The sequence below is a fragment of the Sebastes fasciatus genome, chromosome 9 (genome assembly GCF_043250625.1).
Source record: "Sebastes fasciatus isolate fSebFas1 chromosome 9, fSebFas1.pri, whole genome shotgun sequence".
Classification (NCBI taxonomy): Eukaryota; Metazoa; Chordata; class Actinopteri; order Perciformes; family Sebastidae; genus Sebastes; species Sebastes fasciatus.
Genome location: NC_133803.1, coordinates 26,266,634 through 26,289,117, shown reverse-complemented (window position 1 = coordinate 26,289,117; position 22,484 = coordinate 26,266,634). Strand labels below are relative to the sequence as shown.

General features: G+C 39.9%; 1 protein-coding gene across 2 annotated transcripts in view; it reads left to right on the top strand.

The window, feature by feature from the left end:
* b3gat2 (beta-1,3-glucuronyltransferase 2 (glucuronosyltransferase S)) overlaps positions 1-22,484 on the top strand; it is a 50,947-nt gene that overhangs the window by 5,305 nt on the left and 23,158 nt on the right. For both annotated transcript variants that reach the window (XR_012595307.1, XM_074646945.1), the window contains exon 2: positions 20,062-20,206. Coding sequence is in view for 1 of the 2 variants with exons in the window: in XM_074646945.1 (XP_074503046.1) it covers positions 20,062-20,206 (145 nt within the window). In the remaining variant the exon portion in view is untranslated. The remainder of the gene's footprint in view (positions 1-20,061; positions 20,207-22,484) is intronic.

Here is a 22,484-nt window from a genome sequence, read left to right as displayed (position 1 = left end):
ACCTATATTAAAGTATCACTAAGCAATCAGTTAGCTATAGTTTGCCCCACTTGTTTCATCAAAGTCACATAATACGGTAAAACAATTTAAGAATTCGACAAAAAGTGAGTTAAATCATACTTAGAACTGAATGCATAGCGACTGATTTGACTGACACAAACAGGACAATAGAGAAAAAAAGTCAGCAGCAACGTTGGCGCTCCTGTTCTACGTAAACCAATGATCTATATGGGCGTTCCTGTCAAGCTCTACAAAAACGCCCCCCTGCGGCTGTATTCAGACTCTACTGCAAAATCTTGGCAAGGCAATGCGGGCATGGCCATCTTCCCTTGACCTCTGACCTCAAGATATGTGAATGAAAACTCTGAGATGAACAGAGTGAAAACTGTATTTTATTAGATAAAACAGATGTTGACAAACTGCATAATTTGCCGTTGAAAAAGAGATAATATATCACAATATGTCTTATCGTAATACTCAGCATGTCGTGGGACCTCTGGTAATTCCCAGCCCTATCCAAAATCCAATAATAGTCAGTTTACATGATAAAAGACATTTAGAAACTGTAAATCCTTACAGTTTAGAAGCTGGAAACAGAGAATGTTTCGCCGTTTTCTTAATAAATCACCTAAATTGATTATCGCCGTAGTTGCAGAATCATTTTCTGTCCTTTTACTAATTGATTATCTGAATGAGCTGAGGACAGACTGCAGTCTGGGTTGGTGCCCAGTCCATCATGATTAGCTAAAGTTACAGACAAACGACCCAAAGGTTGGTCCAATCAATCAAAATACTGCAAAGTGAAGTTTTGGTTCAGGCTAAAGAAATCGTGCTTTAATTAGAATCACATGCTGACTCTACTCTAGATGGCTTTTCCCTCCGTTGCGTCCCTGAATGCAACACTAAAGATCCCCAGTACTGTGAGCCCAGTCTAGTGTAGCTGAGTCTACTCTGACACATAGTCTCAGTGTTAGATTGCGTGCTTGCGGCTCAGTGTAAAGAGCATCTGTTTGATTTGTTGATAGCACACTGTCCTCTCTCTGTCCTCCTGCCTATTTCATTACCCAGCTCCTCTGTGCAGGTAATGGCCTGTCGTAGAGAGATAATAGGCTGTCATACGGCAGTAATAACCTGCAGAAACTGTCTGCAGGCTTTAGACTGATGGCAGTAACTGTGCTTATAGTGGGTGGCAGCTTCATATTAGAAACCCTTATATCATCTCAAGAAGAAAAATGATTGAGTTGACATTTATGCAGCTAAAATATCATTTTATCGTGAGTCTTTGTAACAATAATTCTTAATTAGTAATCAGGCTTAAAACTATACTGCCATATGTACACATCAAGAGTTATAGGTCTCCATAGTGGCCATAAAGCAATCCCCTAATAGCATGACTACACAAAACCCACAGTCCTCATCCTATTTTACTTCCCCTGCTCATTGATGATTACAGCAACCAATAACTCTGTCAACATACATATAACATGAGAGTGATGTACTGTATTAAGATAGATTTTTAGTGTTTCATTCTCTAGATTAGTAGACTGGCTACTTACATTTTAATTTCTCCAACACTAAATGCGTTGGTTTATCATCCAATAGCTGGATTGAAATATTAGAATTTAACAGCCTGTGCTAAAAAATATTTGGAAGTGAATTAGTAACCTGGGGATGTGTGCAACTTTAATTTCTTAAAACTGGGGTAAGCTAGAGTCGAATTATGTAAGTTTCTCGCCAATAACTACATTTTACAAGATTACATTTGAACACATCATGATAATGTTACCTTCGCCCAATACAGATGTTTCACGAATAGAGCCTGAACGCATCATAATGTAAATCAATGGTACCTCCTGTTAACATTTGCTGTTAGCTCCGTGCAGGACTGGCTGCTAACAGCTAATGTTATCTAATTCTCGTCCTGCCGATTTCAGCACAGATTTTTTGTTCGCAATGTAGCATTGTCCGGGAAAAAATATGGTGCGTCCCCTGGACACGTCAATAGTGAGTTTACTGCGTCCCAAACATATTTTCTATTGTCCCCGGGATGACGTTAATCTCGAGCCTGGACACGGTACCTGTGGTACAGTAGAAAATCAAGGACCGTCACGTTTTCAGAATTTTGGCATCGACTTGATACCTAATTATCGTTTTTCGGGACATCCCTAATTCATATATAACCCATGTAATCGTGAGCCAGGATGTGCAGGATTGCCTCTAAGGAAGTCAGGTGATAGTAGTATAAAGACCGACAAAGTCAGCGTAGGGGGGCGGTCGGGGTGGATTGATGGACTTGTCAAACAAACACAGGACTTTCACCAGGGAGACCGCTGTTTGTGTCCGGTGTGAAATCAAAAGTCAACTTTGACTTACTTTTGTTACGTAACTTGTGTACTTTACTATGTAAGTTACGTAAGACACCTACTTATTTTAACCCAAACTCGATCTTTTCCTTAACCAAGTAGTTTTGTTGCCTAAACAGGTTCGGCACTGCAGGGGCTTGCACAGGCACAGTGATTGCTCGTGTTGCTTGACATTCGTAGGAGAACGCACGAAACACAGCATAACTTTTCAAAACGTTTTATGAGGCAAAGTTGTTCTATTAGCTACTGTAGCGCGAAAGGCAAGGCATTTCTGACCTCCAGTAGCCCAATTAACAAATGAGGAAACCCAGCTGGCACAAAATCGGCCTCATTCTTGACTCTGGGTTGTTGATTACATGAAAGTAGCTGCCCAGGCTGTTTTGCTGAGGAGCGGGCTATAAACTACCACAGGGTACGAAGCAAAATGTGTTACAACGGCCCCCTGCTTCCTCCCTGCTATGAAAATAACATTGGTACATAGCAAATGTTTAACAAGCCTCCCTGAGTTCCCCCATCAGAGAGAGGTCAGGTGGAAAGGCATTTAGCATTAAGAGTTACAGGGTGTATTGTCTGCTACCGCACATTAGTCAGGTCTCGGTTTGGCATGGTTTATTATGCACGCGACACGTTCTGGCTGAGTCGCCTCCCAGCAGTCAATAGGGTGTCAGAAAATGCAAGACTGCTCATTTAATGCAGCACATGCAATTATACTTTGATTACCCCTTAACACACACTGCTTCCTGTTGGTTTCCTAAAGTGATTTAGCATTTTTGCCCCAAGCTCTGTCACTTAAGACGTTTTTTTTTTTTTTTTTAATAATACATGTTTTTGTATATCACCTTTACATTTGACTATTTTTATTCAAAAAATCCCAAAAGGTTTCTCTTGGCTCTTCCAGAATTGTATTCTTGTGAGGACAGACAAGCTTGTTAAAAAGCATTTAAACCATCATTGGGCAGTAAAACCCAATTTTATACCCAGAATAATGGAATTGTAACGGTTAGAAATTCCCTAGGCCACAGTGAATGAGGCCTCATTGATGACTTTTTGGGTTATTTTAGTAAAATATCTCCCATAGCACAGTGGGGGGATTTCTCTGGTGGGAGAAATTAAACAGGGAGAAGATTTTACTTTGGCAGACCAGCAACAAAAATGAAGCTCCCTGATGTTCAATAATGCACATCCTTGCTTCATTTTATTCACAGCTCAAGGCAGAGTGATACTTGTGAGATGCAAATTAGTACATAGCACTTAATTCATAGTTTTGATTCAATACAACTTGGTTCTTATTGTCATAGTTCTAGTTATGATTCCTACTGGTAGTGATAGCGTTAGCAACAAAGTTTATTTCTAAGATCTGGGTCAACATCACTTAAAACGTGGCAAGAAATATGAGCATTTAGACCCTATTTACACGCACTTTATGCATCTTGGGTGGATCAGATAGCTATACAATCTCAAAAAAGCTGAGTGTAAAAGCATCCAAGAAGCATTCAAGCCTGGAGGAGGCTTAGCCAGATGTTGAAAAAGGTGTAAATGCATCCGTCTCTCTCCAAGATGCATACATAATCTCACATAGTGTAACTATGTCGGTAAGAAATCTGTGAAAATATCTACTAGCTGTCTGATTTCCTTAATACATCCGTTGTCTGTCTCCTCTGTGATAACAGCAGCTAAAGTTTCACTAAAATTACACTGAAATTAGCTGTTTGTTCTCCATCTCATTAAAGCAACAAGGCACTTACCAAACAGCTTCAGGTGCATTACCACCTCCTTCTCCACTTGAAGAGGTCTGACCCTGATTTACATGTACCCCAGAAAACAAAGACAGACTGCAATCGGATTTGTGATCTGAACAAGAGACACATATACGTGGCTTAAATCTCATCTGTATACGAGGCACTTGGAATGACAAGTGGCCTTAGGCAAAGAGGTTTTACATAAACCAGGAGATTAGCAAAGTTAATACCAAAACTGTCTGTTTGGGTAATATCCGTCAATAATATATCCATTGAATTATCAAATTATCCAATACATTTTTAAAAATTCATTACTAGGTCATTGTTATCAAGTGTTCTTTTTTCAGTCGATTTCTTTTCACAATAACAGAGTTTATTGCAGGTCATCTTAATTTCTGTTGCTTTGGTCTAATGAAGCAATCAATGTCTTAATTGATGGACAAAGACTTTATTTAACACTTCGGGTCTCCATAACTTCTGGATTCAACTTTGGCCTACTGTACTTGCCGTAGTTGTGCTCATTACGGTCATTCACTGTTGGTTTTACCTCCAAAGAAAGATAATTTGACTAAACTCTTTACAACCATCTGATCATCTGACTGCTAGGGATGTCACTGTGAGGAAATTTTCCCACTGGTTAACTTAACTTGTGACAACACCGATGTTACAGATTACCCTGGACATTTTACAAAAAAAAGATGACGCTCAATATATGTAGAGCATTTACTTTGGTCTTTAACGTTGGATGACTGCGTGTCTGGCCTCTTCAGGCGAGCACTCGCTACGGGGCTGCAGGTTTCCACCCGGCGTAGTGCACACCAGCTGTGAACCCTCAGTCACTCAGAAATATTGCCAAATAGGCGCTTTTGCTTTTTGCTTTGACACCAAATCCTCCGCCATCGTCTTGTCTGTCAACTCTCTCTCGTCCCGTGTGTGAAATCTGACTTGTGCTACTCTGAGCTGAGACTCCGTACGGAACAGGCACTTTCACTTTCAGTTTGTAGCGTCCGTCGTTTGACTACGTATTGATAACACGGCGCTGATACGGAAAAATTAAATAAATGGGTTTTATTTCTATAAAAAAAAGCTAAACGATGGTGGGGGAGATGGGCAAGTAATGTAATCGGTGTATGCCCGAACACCGTGTAACACCGACTACCGCGGCAAGCCTAGTGCCTGCTCACGTTTCTGCTGTTGGATCTCAGCAATGACTTTGGTGAGTACAGTGTTGTCATAGCCAATAGAAGGTATGGCCAAAGCTACAAAAATAAGACCCTATAATGTCCTATAAAACTCCTCTTGAAACTCCTCTTTGTTGATGTATAAACAGTTGATTTAAGAGTATATATTGATATAATGAGTCCATTATTTTGATCCCAACTCTGTCTGTCTTGAGTCACTTTTAAAATGAAGGAACCCATTCAAACTTGCAACAAGCAATCAAGTAAATTAAGCAGTGCTTTTTTCCCCCTATTCATTCATTCCTGAAAAGCTGACTCTTGGGATGGAGGGTTTTTCAGCTGACGGCAGCATGGCAGAGCTGTTTGATTCAGCTGCAGCAGCCTGTCAGCCAGGCAACACTTTCGTCAGACCTTTTTTGAATAATTGAACTCCCCCGGCCCCGAGAACTCCACAGCAGTCACAGCGACTATTTTAGGGAGCGGGTACTTTGGCAAATGCCCCGCGTTGAAGTGTGACTCAGGGACACCTTTCTCGAATGGTGCCGTGCTGGGTTCTAGTGTACATTTATTATTATATTATTAGTTCTGATATGGCTTTTCACATTGCGTATAAGTGGTGGTAACCCAGCTGTGCTGAAATGCAACAACGATCTTTTAAAATTTTTAATCAGAGGGCTCAGAGACTTTGTGTCCAAAGACACACATGCAAATATTAAGTGTATATTTGATCAAGTGTCCAAGCGGCAGACTCCAGGCCTGCAGAGAATCGTGGGGCGATTGGCAGGGGGGATAAAGGAACGAGAGCGAAATGGGAAATTCAATTTCCTCAAACCCCTATGAGCAATTATCATAATTACATAGTGTAGTGGGAGAAGCGAGGGTGGGGGGTTGTAATGTCAGGGAAGCGAAGCAGAAAGGAGACAAACCTCGCCAGGAGAAATTGTCCGTGGTGGGGTTGGTGGGAGGATAAGAATGGGGAGAGAGAGGAAGGTGAAGGAAAGGTTGAAGGCGTTTAAGGGCCAGTGTAAATGTATAAAGGCGCTATGCACCAGCTCTCTACTTATTTCCACTGCATTTTCTTCTGAATATGCAGTTTGACTACACACCCTCTCTATACTCACTACTCAAATCCTCATTTTGCCTTCTCTCACCATTGTGTGTAACAGCGATTGGGATACATCTAACTAAAATGGGAGGAGTCTTTGTCTGTATGTCTGTCCTTCAGTTTTCTCAACAACCGTTCATCCAATCGACATCCAAGCTCTTGACATCTATGGGACATTTAGTAGTAATGTATTATGTACACACTGTGTAGTGTATTGACAGGGGACCCCTATTACATCACCAAACAGCATGCTGGATACAGCTTGCTCTCCTTCGCTTTAGGGTGTAAGAAAATATCAATACACATGAGTATCACAATATTATGTTGTGCGATACTGTATCGATTTTCCAAGGCACTATTGATTTTTAATTAACCTTTCAAATACCTGGCTGGGCTCAGTTTTAAAGTTAGAGTGAAGATACTGGCATCATATGAAACTAGAAACCTAAGGAATCCATTGGACCAATCATGTCATACTAGCTTATAATACAATATAAAAAATGGCAATATATTGCTTCGCTTACAGTATCGCAATACATCGCAATATATTGAATTGTTACACCAGTATCATGATACGTGTTGTATTGCCAGATTCTTGCCAATACACAGCCCTACTTCGCTCACTTCAGTATTAACTGTTACGCCGCCAAACGGCATGCTGGGTACAGCTCGCTCTACATCGCTTGCTAAGCGAAGTTGTTTGGATGAGTGGCTCTCGAGAAAGCTGCAAGCAGGGATACCAGAGGCCAAGTAATCAGCCCGTTGTGAACATGCATTTTGAATGAGCACTGCACTAGTTTATGTTAAAAAGAAACTGACATTCATTGAACCTGTACAATAAATTTGACACATTTTGTTATCAGGGCTTGTGACAAGCTTGCAAACCCTGAAAAAGGCCACGTGCCAGAACTGTGTTCTCAGTTTTCCTACTTAACCTCCAGACTCAGTGTGCTGCCATCATGGGGAGCTCCTTCACGTCAGACAACAATAACATGGTGTTTCTTTTGTTTGAATAGCAGTTTTTTGTATATCACCTTTAAATTTGACTATTTTCATTCAAAAATCCCAAAAGGTTTCTCTTGGCTCTTCCAGAAATGTATTCTTGTGAGGACAGACAAGCTTGTTAAAAAGCATTTAAACCATCATTGGACGGTAAAACCCAATTTATACCCACAATAATGGAATTGTAACGGTTAGAAATTCCCTAAGCCACAGTGAATGAGGCCTCATTGATGACTTTTGGGTTATTTTAGTAAAATATCTCCCATAGCACAGTGGGGGGATTTCTCTGGTGGGAGAAATTAAACAGGGAGAAGATTTTACTTTGGCAGTCCAGCAACAAAAATGTAGCTCCATTTGTTGTTTTGTTAATCAGTGGTTATCAAATAACAACAATTTTATTTTGGTTTGTGAACAAAATGACATTGTTGCACAGTATATATACACTAATGTATGTACAGTATATCCACAATGCTAGTTCCCCTGTGGGAAAGAAACACTGTGACATATATGTACAGGTTTATACTCATAAACTGACCTTCATCTCTTTCATTTTTTTCTCACATAAACCAATAAAGCATTCAACCTGCACACACATCATGCTCTATTGCATCCCAGTTTCATAGCCCATCCCCGGCCTCTCTAATTTGATTCATTCATTTTCTCCCAGCTCATTTCTTCCCTCCCTTTATCCAATTGCCTCTGCATGCATATTAATAACACACAGATAAAAATACGCTTGATTAAAATCACACCCCGGCCCAGCCACCCGAACACTCGTCCCGGTGCGCAAACAACACAATGACGGCTTTTTCTCCGGGGCAGGAGGCAGGAAACGAGAACATCCATAATGGATTTCATATACTCCATCATTAAGAGTCTCTTTATGTGTATACACAACTCACTTCTCACCTATTTGTTTGCAGGGGAGGGAGTCAGAGTTGATTACCCGACCGAGCCTCAGCGCTCCCAGACACTGTCCTGGCTGCGAGTCAGATGAAATGTGATTCCTCTCAGCACTGTATTTTTCACCCCAAGCTTTTCTTTTGTTTACTTGTAAATAGCATGCGTTTACTCACTGCGCTGCCGGTGCTGTGATTTATCAGGACTTGCGGGTTGGCCTGCCCGAAGCTGCATCTGAAATAATTTTTCATGTTTCAAGATGAATTATTTGTTATCTCAGTAGAGAGTCTGCCCTCCGGTGAAGATATCCATATTGATAATGAGACAGGAGCTTTTGTAACGCATGACAGTGTCCGCTGGTGGCTCAAAGTGTATAAAACTGATGTACAGTACAGAACAAAGGCGTTCACAGATTCATCAGAGTGTTCGGAGAGTGAGGGCAGACAGCTTGTGTTGTCAGCAGATCTTGTCAGTCGAAGTAGAAGAATGAAATGACATTTCCCTGGAATTATTCCAGCCTTTGACTCACTTCAACACCCATATCCCCAAAAAATTTATGATATTATCACATATGGATTTAATTTCCATTTCACTCTCCAGGTATGCTCGATCAAAAAATTACGTCAACTCCCTTAACACTTTGTTATACAAGAAGAGACCTTTTAAGCTTTTTTAGACAATCTGATCTCATGGGACGGTGTATAAAAAGCAGGACATCAGGCATGTCATGAGGACACATTTGAGGCATTTCGCATGTCATTTGTACGCCACACAACAAAACTACGTTAACGTCCTCATTCAGGTTTAGGCCACAAAACCAGCTAGTTAGGTTTAGGGAGAAACGTCATGATTGGGCTTAAAATAAGTACGTCAACTAATTAAAATACTTACGGAAACAACGTTGCGTCACTAACGTTGCGTCACTAACGTTGCGTCACTAACGTTGCGTCACTAACGTTGCGTCACTAACTTATCTATACAACGGTCTCCTGGTTGAAAGTTGTGTGTTTGATGGACCCATCCACCTGCCCTCATTTGTACATTTACATTACTGTCAGTACAGACTACATGGCATACAAATGACACGCCTCAAGCAAGAACGGCATTCTTATTGTACGCTAAATGCCTTGCGCGTTATCATGTCATTCATACGCCTTTTTGTGCAACCCGTTTGTTTTTAGAATACTCCACTTCCTCTCTGTCTCTCAGCATCAACACTGAGGACAGTTGATGGTGAGACAAACATGGTGTAATTGTCAAATATTTTTGCGATCATGGGAGATACCAGGAGACGGTACTGACACAGAGAAAGTTTTAGGCTCCAGGTCATACCAGTGCTTGTCTTGTCACAAACCTGGAAGTAGTTCAACATCCGATCCAAACCATATATTGTCATTCAGTTTCTCGATATTGTGATTTTATTAGTCTTATTTTGTAGTTATTCCTTATGAAATAGACATTTTCCCCAGCAGACATTTTGGCATGTCATAGCAGGAACAGCACAGGTGTAATTGATAACATTAAAAACAACTACATTCCCTTTAGGTGAGCTAGTTCCTGGCTCACTAGCCCTGTTAACACCTGACATCAACATAACATCTTAACGTCTTGGGGGATCCGATCACAAGTGGTCAGCTCTAAATACGTCAGTTCACACCTGGCATTATAATGTGTCTCCACATGCACCTCGAGTTACCACCTGTGATCGGTTTTCACTTCCCCGCTCTATGCAAATAAACAATTACAACATTTCCCTTTGCTAAGACCAAATGCATTGTTGTTTTTAACCGGCGGGAGGCAGCAATGCACTTCCCGTGTCCAGTCTACCGTAAATTAAAAGAAGAAGAAGAAGAAGTCAAAACAATTCAGACTTTGTTTATTCCTCGCCATGTTCCAGGTCACACCAAATTGCCCAAAGTGTTAGACACACTCCCGATACTCCAGCTTATTTGGGAACCAACTGGAGGTGAGAAAAGGTGGCGAGGAACAAAAGGAGAGCCGCGGCTTTGATGACGTATTTTCCTTTTGCGTTCTCGTCCGGGACGCATCAGGACACATTATCTTTTACACTACAAAAGGTATGTGGTCAAATGCGTTACAGACCACCTCGGCAAGTGATCATAATGCATCTTGATGGTCGTTTATACTTGTATTTAGTGCTGTCCACTTGTGATCCGATCGCCCAAGTCGCATTTTAAAACCAGGTGTAAACCATGTCACTGTCGTGGCTTACTGGGATATTTGATGGAACTGAGCCATCGTTAACGACTTTTGATTCACCTGCGCTTTTCCTGTTATGACAAGTCAAAATGTCTGAAGTAAAAAAGGTTTATTGAGGGTCAAAGGATTGACAGAGTTGTGTGTTTACAGATTGGAAAGCTCTTTATGGCAGTTTTGTGATTTGTACGGAGGTTGAATGTGTGTGGACCCAGAGAATTTGTTGTTTTTTACACCCCAAGGAGAGATGTGTTCTTGTGGAGCTGTGGTACTTCAGGACTAGAAAAAAACACTTTATCTCCACAAAATCCCACTGTGTGCTCTCACAGTCAGCAACCTTTACTATTTTCCTTCCCCAATTCAGTCCCTGTGGGGAAGCTGCAGTTTGTTTTTGATGACAAACCTGATCACAAAGTTGAACTGTGTGGTTTCTTAGAGAGTTGTCTGTGTTCTCAGATGTGGACTGGAGGAATAACATGTAACTTCTCAGAGACCTTGATCTGTAGTGACACAATTCAAGACTATTTGTGTTCTTCCTTTTAAACTTTATACAACTTTATCATTGCGTCGCTATTTGCTGTGATGAAAACACTGTATTGTATCTCAGCCTGCAGAGATGGGGTGTGTGCTTTCCTTCCTACCGTAACATCGATTTGTACGTTGCTTTAAAAAATATGGATTTTTACTCAACTTCCAGTGAAAAATACGCATTAAATAACACACACACTCCCAAAATAGAAACCTGCTTCTGTGCAGAGGATTACTTTCCAGGTTGCCATTGATTTTTTTCTTCGACTCCATACTTTCCCAAGATTGCTGCAGTGTTGGTGAGTGTTTGAAACTCAAATTCTGTAAACCTAAAGAGGACTTCAACATAATAACACTTTTCTCTCTCAGTTAATGGTATAACATCTCCCAACAATGAAGACTTAAAGTGGGAGTAACTGTTCTGAAAATTGGTTTTGGTAGCAGTAAAAAAAACACAAGATGATAGTAAAATCGATGAATAAAAGATAGACTGTGCTCCTGGTTTACTCCTGAATTGGCAGTAAAGAAAACCTGGACAACAGCCAGAAACAGAGGAACCAACTCACTAGTTAGCATTTAGGCGTTAAAGGGATGAATGCACAGCTGCAGTCAGAGCTGCCAAGTCAGGATACTACTTACTTCCTCACAAGTCCCCACTGAGAGCAGCTAAAATCTGGAAGGCAAACCTTTAGCTCCCTATATAAAAAAATCTGTTTACCATTAATTCAGAATGTCCTGCGATCATCTTTCAACAGACATGTTGCTGCTGGCCTTTTGTTTGAGAGTGATCACACAAAACAGCTCTTTGTTTAACCTTTGCTGATGATGTTGTTACCGTATATCTATCTAGGCGGTGCAATTAATCGAATTTCAATTAGGATTTTGGCTTCCAACGATTATGAAAACAAGATAATCGACAAAACGATTATCGTGCCGCATTCCGTTTTGCAATGATGCTCTTGTTTTGTCCTTTCTTATAAATCCAGCACACCCCTTTCTTTTACAGTGGTGCACTTTTGGACAGCTACTAGTTGGGGGAGGATCCCCTCGTGGGAACTCTGCCTGGCCCTCGCGGGGCCAGGCAGAGGCCCTGGCCCTCTGCTTAGCCTGCTGCCACCGCGTCCCGGCCCCAGATAAGCAGATGAGAATGGATTGATGGATAGATGGAGTATAGAGGCATGATTTGCAGATAGTTGTGAGACAGAAGACAGAAATTAACAGTACAAATGCGTCTAGAATAAACTGAATTATTTGTCTCGTTAGCTTAGCTTCAGCGTGTGAACTTCTCTGTGCCACTTTCTGGTCTGACCGATCCTTTATGGGATGATGCTATTTTTTACTGTGTGGCTGAGTCTATTAAATAATCCGTGGCTAAATTAAACTATCCTTTAATGCAATGCAGCACATTCCTATTAACTTTAAATTGGTGCTTAATGCAAATAAAAGAACAGTCATGCTTGTTGAAAGCAATTTTCCTCTGCTGCCTCCACTTTTTACATTCAGCTCTTTGGTTCATTACTGGAGATAATTCCAATACTCATTACTGCATGCAGATGTAATAACCATTGGTATTAATTTTGGATCAAAAGCTCTGATTTAGGAAAGACCGCTTTCACTGTTTCAACAAACGGGAATAATCTGCAAATCCATGTAAAAATCAGAAGCCTTAAACTTCAAACTATTCTCAATAATGGACCCGCACCTGCCTGTAACTGCTTTAAGCGAGCCTTATTCTGATTCCCCTTGTGTCTGTTCTTTGACACATCATTTAATTTATTTTTCATTGTACCTGCCAACAGGGCATCGCAGTACACAGCATGTATATATGCTCAGCCAACCTAAATAAAGGTATAACTAGAAGTTTGTGTTGCAAACTTTTTCCTGTGCCAGCAGTAATCTGCAGATGGTGGCATGAAAACCAGCATGTGCCGAAGCAGTCGCCACCGAGCAGAATGATGTGCCATCTGTTGAAACGCTGTCACCCCACAGCTTTGTTTGGCTCCCAGCAAACATTTTGACATTGAGTTGTTGTTGATAAGACGGCTGCACAGATGCTGAAAATGAAAATTGAGGCAACATCTGTAGTCAGGTGCGACTCACATCAGGACCTAAGTGCAGTATCTTTCTGATATCAGATCAAACCTGTCTACAAAGATGGTTTAATATCACTTTTTTTTTTATCATCCTGTAATATCATGTTGTTAAAAGGCTGTGCTTGATTAAACTGATGCTGAACTTGGACACCCCCTAACATTACTGTCTGTCACTTGCTCTGTGTGCCGTGGGCAAAGATTCACTTGTCATCTTAATGTGATTTTTATCCTCAGACCGTCTAACAGGAAGATCTGGAAGGTGTGATTTTGAATCTAATGACACTGCCTCCCTAGATAGATAGACTCACATTATGCACTGATAACTCCACAGCCTGGCCACAGTCCAGTTGTAATGGATAAATGAAAGCTATAAAAACAACAAGAGGGTAAGCAGTGAGATGTGGCACTGCCAGCCCACTGTTTTCATCTCGCTTATTTAATGCAGTCTGGAGATGCTCTGCAGGCGTTTGTCTGAGACAGATGTTGTTGTAACTAGGCTATACAATGCATTATTGACACCTTCTCCTTCAATCAGACATCAGCATGAACCCTTCCTGCATCTGATTGGTCGAATTAACAACTCACAGACTCTAATTTTCAGACTAGAAAAACAGCAGCGTATGTGAAAAGGATTTGTTCTAAACCACCAAAAACACTTTTTGAATCAATTTTAAGTAAAACAACTAGATTAAAGTTGCACTGATATTTTTCTTTATAAACAATGAGTCATGTAATGTGAAAGGAGTCGCTTGTAGTGACAAACCCACAGAGAATTATTACTCAGCAGTTCCCCTGTTTTTAGCATCTTTTAAAAGTTGTCTCCATCTACGTTATTTTCTGGGATTTTCAAATCGAAACGCCCCCTCAGCTGTTAGCAAAAAGCAGTGACGTAGGTTACCAAAGTAAGTTAATCAATAAGGTTATGAATAATGTGAACGCTAGCACTAACTGAGTCAATGTTACTGAAATGGTTAGTTTGGATTATTTGAAGTGTGGCTGTATGTATTCTCCCAATGTTCTGCGAGGTAAAATTACTGTTTTTGTCAATGTAGTCTGGTGGCTTTGAAGAGAGCGGCTTCAGTTCCCCGTCGGAAAGGGCTGTCTGACGGCGAGGTTGAGCGACTGTGGACGGGAGCAGCAGAAAAACTTATTTTAGCCACCTAAAAAAATGCTATCAGTTGAAGTGAATACTATATTTGAAATATTTTCACCACTTTACCTCGCCATCAGACGGCCCTTTCTGACAGGGGTGCTGAAGCTGTTATTTTGCTGTCTTCAAAGCCACCAGACTACATCACAAAACCAATAATTTTACCTCGTGTAACACAGGAGTTGCTGGTCTACCGCTGCATCGATCGGTTAGTTTGTTTGTATTATTGTGTGACTTTCAGATCCAAACTAACGTGGTGCGTCCACAGCAGTAGATTGCTTAGCTTCCGTGCCGGTACTCCTGCCTGCTTCTCCAAACTAGGAGCGTGCCGACCGCCATCTAAGTTACTGTATGTAATACACTGACTACAAGGATGTATATACTGTATACTGTATATGTAGCAGCGTCATCATGCTGAAACCTCCACTGTGAAACCACAGATTGATATAAAAACCTAAAAAAATAAATAAAATGTACCCGTCCTTTGACTTGGTTTTCCTGGTCGCAACTTTAATGTTTTGGTGCAGTCTCACAGCTTTCATGCACTTTGTCTCCAGCCAGAAAGCTCTAATAATCCCACTGTGCGCTACCTGCCAGCACCAAATGACAGCATTTAGCAGCTAAAGGTCCAGACATTTTTCTCAGGAGTTAGTGGAGACCAAAAAACAGAGCTAAAAGGAGAGTGAATATTGGATGGATATTTATCAGGTGGCCAGAAACACAACTCCAAATGAATGCTAATGTTGTTTTGTGTCTGTTAATAGAAAGTGTGCTAATAGATCAACCATATCAACATTATAAAGCCATAATGTCAATGTCATTATATTGAACATATCTGCAACATGTAATGACTGAGCACCTGAAATAACATAGATGACAGTTGTCATTAAATGTTATTTGATGTATAACGTCACTTTGAGTACAAAGTTGACACGAGGACATAGACATGACATGGCACATTTCATTATCAAGCACAAATGAAAGTGTTGTATGTTAGGATTATATTAAACTGTCATATTATTTGGCTCTGACTGTGGTCTTCAAATGCTCTCATGACAGTGTCATTAATCATTTTCCTAATCCCAATTTCGACTCTGTCTTACAGTAAAAGCATGGCAGTGTAAAAAGTGTGTAAAAGGTGACTATATTATAACAGTTTTAGCACACACTGTGCTGGTGTTGGCTAAAACATCCAGTTAAATCCCTCTGCTCTTGATGAGGTTTTCTAATGGAGATGTTTATGAGGAAATCATTTCATCTAGGAGACATAGAGGATATAAACAAGCAGTCATGTATTCCCTTCACTGCAGAGGAAAATACACATTTTGACTTACTTCAGAAAATTGCATGTTTGTAAATACTCTTTGAAAGTGACTTGAATTTGACTTTTGAAAACCTCTGTGAACACTGAAAAGCTAAACACAACAAAGACAGATATTACTTAGTGTATTTATGCAGGAAATATGATTTATTTTCACCATTTTGTGGTGCAGATCTTGTTCAAGGCTGCAGAAGAAAAATCTAAATATTGGTCTTCAAAGTGTTATAAAATTGGGCCCCCTGTAAATTCAGCCAGCGTGTCTGAATATGTTTGAGCACCCATGGACTCTGTTTCCATTCTATCAAACTGTGCTGAGCTTTGATGGATCATTAGCAGTCAAACTAGGACTTAACCACTAAGCCAAAATAACGATTGTACTCCAGGAATGATCTGGGAAAGACCAACACACAGAGTCAGCCTCTCGTTCTTCCTCTTTCTCTCCTTTTCATCTGTGTTTTTTTTACAAAGCAGAGGAGCCGTAGTCTTTGAAAAATGACCTGAGAGAGAAAGGCAGACAGCAGCAAAAGAGAAACGAGGGGGAAGGGTTTTAGCGTCACACAGGCAAACTCAAGGGGCCACAGCATTAAGAAGGAAAGGGCTTCAAAGCTGCCGGTCTCGCTCAGGGGCCCCGGCAGAAGGGTACGGGGCAAAAGAGGTGGAGAGAAGATAAATGAAAGGAAAGGAAGGGGTGTTCTCATCTCTGACAGTTAGATATAAATAAATGCCCTGTTCTTCAACAGGGATTCAGGCTGTTATCAGCTTATGAAAGCTTTTACATGTGCTGGTTTAATTCCTAGTGCCTGCATCCTAACTCCATGGTAAACACATAAACACGAGAGTTTACCTACCAAGCTTCTCATCTAACTCTCAGTTTTCCCCAAAATGTTGATTTATTTCTTTAAGGGGTTAACATTGCTGCAACATCATTCTTTAATTTTCAGTAGTGAATTGAAGATTATGTTCCATCCTCAATTTGAATATTAATGATACAAGCACAGTTTGTAAAGAAAGTGAGTTACACTGAGTTCAGGCTGTTCCTGTACTGTTTGTAGACATACCTACGAGAAGTAATGTTCTATAATTCATATGTAATCCAAGTAATCAATTTGTATGTAATAGGGGTGGGACAAAAAATCGAATCACCTATTTATCGCAATTTTTTTTTTCACGATTTTGAAATCGATTTTTAATGCCAGAATTGATATATTTGTTTCATTCAAGTCTGGAGTCTGTGTGGGGGTAGAAGGAAGTTCACACTTTTATTGTTGTAGTCTGAGTATCGTGACATCATATCCGTTCCGTATCCATCAATCAACCAAAACAAACCACAGAAAGTAGAAAACGGCAGGTCTGCATGGATACGACCTGCACCCTCACATGTTAAATCCAACGTGGTAAACACTACACATACAGTAAAGTATGGAAACACTTTGGGTTTCACACATTGCAGGAAAAGCAGAGCTAGCAATCACGGTTAAAACTGCATGCGAACTCTGTCATGGACAGGAAACGTTGTCGTATTGTGGTAACGGTCCTGTTTTCAAAATAAGGTGTTAACAAAGGGAACTGTACACACAAAATACACATATGGAAATAAGATTGATTGCATTATATTAACCAGAAGTATAAAACATGTTACCTGTCCCTTATTAATTAAAAAAAATACCACTCATTTGTGAGGGAAATGTATATATACTGTATATTATATGTATGTATTATATATATGTATTTATTCTTTGATTTTTTTGGTTGCTGGAAATTCTTTTTATAAATAATGCCTGATAATGACTAATATATTTGACTTCAGGACATCTCTGACTACATACATGCTGAAAATCCAATATTTAATCTATTAATTTAGATATTTTTCAAATTAAAAGTGTATGATTTTACTTTTTCCCATGGTCTAGTGTTAAAAAAGCTAACAAAAATAAATCATAATATTGAATCGTAATTCTTAAAAATCATAATACAAATCGAATCGGCACCCAAGTACCGTGATAGTATTCAATCAGGAGATAGGTGTCCCAGGGGTAGTATAAAGAGTGATAAAGTCAGCAATGAGTTTATTAGAGACGCATGGTTTCAGGTAAGAACCTTCATCAGGCATCCAATTTTATATTTTATCTATCTGGAGGCCAGTACTACAGTTAGTACTGACTTTGAGCTGCATGTTCATACAGTATAAACTGTTTTACATTTTCTTGCCTCGCAGCTCCGTCTACAGTTTCTCTTCCGTCATTGAGCTCCGGCGAGGCTCAATATGCACACTGCTGGAGGCAGACATCCTTTAATTAGGCTGTCAATGGCAGATTGACAGTTCTCCCCATCACATCAACATGAACCTTTTCTTCACCTGATTTGACAAATACTCCAATCATTTCATGGGCTCTCATTGGTTTTTGCTCACAATTATCAGGCTGGAAAATCATGGCATTTTTAGATTTGTTTAAAGTGAGATATTATTGAGTTTATATAGTGACTTTGTTGTTGTAAACCTTACTGTTGCGGTATTTAAACAATGTGTTGTTAATTGATTTCCAATAATGAATATATACATTTGCATAAAGCAAGCATATTTACCCACTCCCATGTTGATAAGAGCATTAAATACTTGGCAAATCTTCCATTTTGAACAGATAAATGTGGGATTCATTTGCGATTAATTGCGTTTAACTATACACAATCATGTGATTAATCGCGATTAAATATTTTTGATCAATTGACAGCCCTAGTTATGATGTTATTTTGTTATCCCCAATCGTTCTGGACTTCTGACCTTTAATAAAAATTAGGGATGCACCGATACCGATACCGGATTGGATATCGGGCCGATACCGACTCAAATAGCTGGATCGGATATCATGACAATTGGGCCGATCTATTAAACTCAAATCTATGTTTAAATACTATATACATTATATACTAGTTACATACATATACATAGTTTAAATTCCTGTTTAAGTTTTTTTTGACCAATTTGTCGCTGCATTAAAACGGTTTTCATGTTGATTTACGATTTATTTTTTTAATAATAAATAACAATTCAGTAAATTTATATCTATGCATTTATTTGTTACATTTTGTTTTGCAAAGTTATGAAAGCAATATTTAAGTCTAGCCTGATGTTGCCTTACACATAAAAGAATGATCCCAGTCACTTCCACGCAGTGAAGCATACAGCTTATTAATTAAACACTGGTATCGGATCGGTACTCGGCATCGGACCCAAAGCCCAGAAATCACTATCGGTATGAGGACTGAAACAGTCAGATCGGTGCATCCATAATAAAAATCAGATGCGGACCTTTGAGTAATACATTTGAGAACCCCTGTCCTTTAAGTTATTCACCAATAAATACATCTTAGATGAGATAAACTCTTTGAGGTGAGGTGTTCTTCTACAGACTGTTTTATGCACACAGCCTGGTCTTCTTCTTGGAAGTTTGCAACCACACTGTGAATCCTCTCCATATGTTGTGCTATATACACTTGGTTTTCCATGGTTTTAAAAGCTAGAGCTCAGTGTGATGTCTGGGCGCAGTAACGCAGCGCTGCTTCCTGATTTTGTTTTGTTCTGTTTTGTCATGAGCGACTGGCTGGAGGCTGTTTGTGTGAGTGATGAGGAGCAGCGTCTGAATGAATGGGCTTCAGGGTGGCCAGGGTTGGAAAATAGAATCACGCACACATATGCACCCACACATGAGGCAAAATACAGATGTCTCATACTCTAACACAAAAACTCAGCCGTCCTCACACAGTCCACTCTCCCCCCACCCTACATCCCCCATCTCTGTCTTTTATCTCGCTCTCTCTCCATCTCATTTCTCGTCGCTCTGCTTCCGGCTGTGTGCAAATTCATTCACTGTGAAAATGGAAGGCAGCGCCGCGTAGCACAGTTTCATTTAGTCCTCTATTCGGTTAGCCACAGACTCCCTGCACGCTGCTGCTCTCACCCACATTTCATAAGAAATTAAAGATCTCTAATCACTCATGCAAACTGACACACGAGTAATTAATTTCAAAATCAACAGACTTTCTGGGGTTTTCCACTTTATTGCATCCACAGAGTTGGACATCGCCCCGTAGGCTCAGACAGTATGTCCAGTTCGCTTTTGCAGAACTTGTATCGTGATTGACGGGAAAACTGAATGTGGATCAGCAAGAAGTCTGACCTTAGACGATGTCACAGCTGTTGTTATTACAGCAGAACACACTTTTAACCAGCCCCACAGAGGAGGCTGTTAGAGCACATCTGCCTCCTGCTGATTTTAAATAACACAACTGTCAAATAGCATTGGTCTGAAGACAGTGGACAGCTTTGTGTTTAACTTAGTCGTCTCATTTGGGTCTACCAGCGACCTTTACGCTTGAAATGTATGAAAACAATGTGTATGTATTCAGTTGTGTAATGTATGTCAAAATAACTGAACTAAAACCTTTGTTTCTTCCTTCTTTGCAGATGCGTAGTACTCGGGGTGTTTCTGTTTGGCCGGTGGGATTTGTAGGCGGCAGAGCGTATGAGCGTCCCCTGGTGTCCGGGGGTAAAGTTGTGGGCTGGTACACCGGCTGGAGACCGGACCGGACCTTCGCTACGGACATGGCAGGTAAGGACATATTATTGTGTTTATAAAACGTGTTCCAGATTCATTTTTGTAACTGTTATCCACCAAAGTGACTAGAAGGTATTTATTGAGATATTTCTGTTTATCAATGGGACAAAGTTTGGGGATTTCCTCACAATGCAACAGTTATCAGCAAATTTAATTTAATTTTCTATCACATTGATAAATCACACTGGAAATGTCTCCAGAGGTTGATTCCTAATGATTTTTGTTACCATCTGACCTTTCTTCTTGTGCCGCTTTCAAGTAGGGCTGCACAATTAATTCAAATTTGATCGAAATCACAATATGGCCTACTGCAATTTTCTAATCGCAGTATTTGTTAAAATCGCAACATTTTTTAAAGGTGAAATGTGTGTCAATAAACCATTTTAAATTAAATATTGTGGTGCTGAGAGAGAGATGTCCTGGCCTATTCATATTCTACAGACTTAAGAAAACATCTTTGTTTGGTACAGATCCCTGCAAAAAATCACACCATAATCATTTAATATGATTATCAATGAAATGAGAATAATTATTGAAAAATTATCATTCTCTCTAATATCGCATATCAATTGCAATATAAGTCAAAATAATAGCAATTACATCTTTTTTTCGAAATCGTGCAGTCCTACCTTCAAGACAAAATATCCAGTTGATCAACTTCTTTTCATGATCTAGGTCGATTGACATAAAATTTAAAGAATACAGTCAATTCATCACCTGATTCAAATATAATCTTTTGATTCTAATGACCCATACATACATGACAAAGATGACATTTTTAGCCTTACTACTGGTAAAGTTCAACAAAGGACTATTATCAATAGGATTTGTTTGTTCCAGCCAACCTTTTTTGAACACAGCAGCCTCTCTGGGTTACTACTACAGGGTTCAGAAATTTGACTTGTTTAGCCTCTGCGCCAGCGACAGCCGTGGCCAGAGGCAATATGTGCGTTCCAATACCCATACTACCACACTATATAGTATGCCAGAAAAAGATTTAGTATGCCCCAATACATAGAATGTCAAATGCAGTATATGCCAAAAATACCAGGATGTACTACTACATCCGGCCGCATTTTGCAGAATGCAAGCCAGCATGCTTTTCTGGCTATGCTGACCTAAAATCCTCTGCGTAGCAGATATATGAACCAGAGGGTCAAAGTCCAAACACAATGTTATGATGAAGTAGTATGTCCCAATTGTATGCATACTCCATGCACCATACATAATTTGTAAGGGCAGCTGCAGTATGTACTAAAAGTAAAAAGAAGTATGCATGCCTTGAGGGAATTTCTCACTGTGACCTCACAAAACACGTTTTTACCATAACTCAAGAATTCACATGCTAATTATGACATATGACACAAATGTCTAACAGGATAAAATGATGAAGTGATGACATTTGAACAGACGTGGATGTAAACTGCAACTTGACTGGTTGTCAGAGGCATACAACCGCAAGGCGGTGATTCTAGTTTTCTTAAAGGCGTAATCCAATTATTTTATACATTTATACATTTATACATCAGTTCACTTGTCACAGAGAGTACAACTCAGCCTGTGGAAACAGTTGTATAATGCTTTCTGTGGCTCTGGAGGAGCTTTGTCAAGTCTGGGAAAATGGGACGGAAAGCCTGTTAGGAGTGGAGGATCTAATGAACAATGTTGAGACTAACTTTATGGAATGAAAGTCAGGACATTATTTAACGTAATCAAAACTTGAAAGAAAGTATAATAAGGTATCTATTTACTTGCTTCTTTTATTGTAAGACTAAATAGATTACTGGTACTTAAGTAAAATGCAGTAAATGACCAGATGTATGTTGACCGAGTAGAACAGGGGGTTCATGTAACATCTGGAGGTAAAAACTTGGTTAATGAAACAGTTTGTGGAAAGCTTTTGGCACTTAGCGTTTGGACTGTTTTGGAAATAGTGGTGAAAATGTAATTTTGGTTCCTTTTTTCTCTAATTCTCATCACTTTGTGGAAACAGCTTGTATTGATCAGTTACAGACCAGTTAAAGTCAGCTGGACTGTTTTTGGCGTGCTGGTTTTCATCAGAGCAGAGAACAAACAGAAAACAATACGCTGTGCTCTTTCCCTCTGTGCGTTTACCTGAAGAGATCACACGGCTTTTCTATTGAGCTTCTGCTTTTTCATGGATTAATTTACCATAAAATGAGATGTGATCTTTCCAATTTAATATTCTGACTGTTGCTCCTCCACACAGGAGCTCCTTTGCTACTTTGCTTGATTGTTTATTCCTGAGATA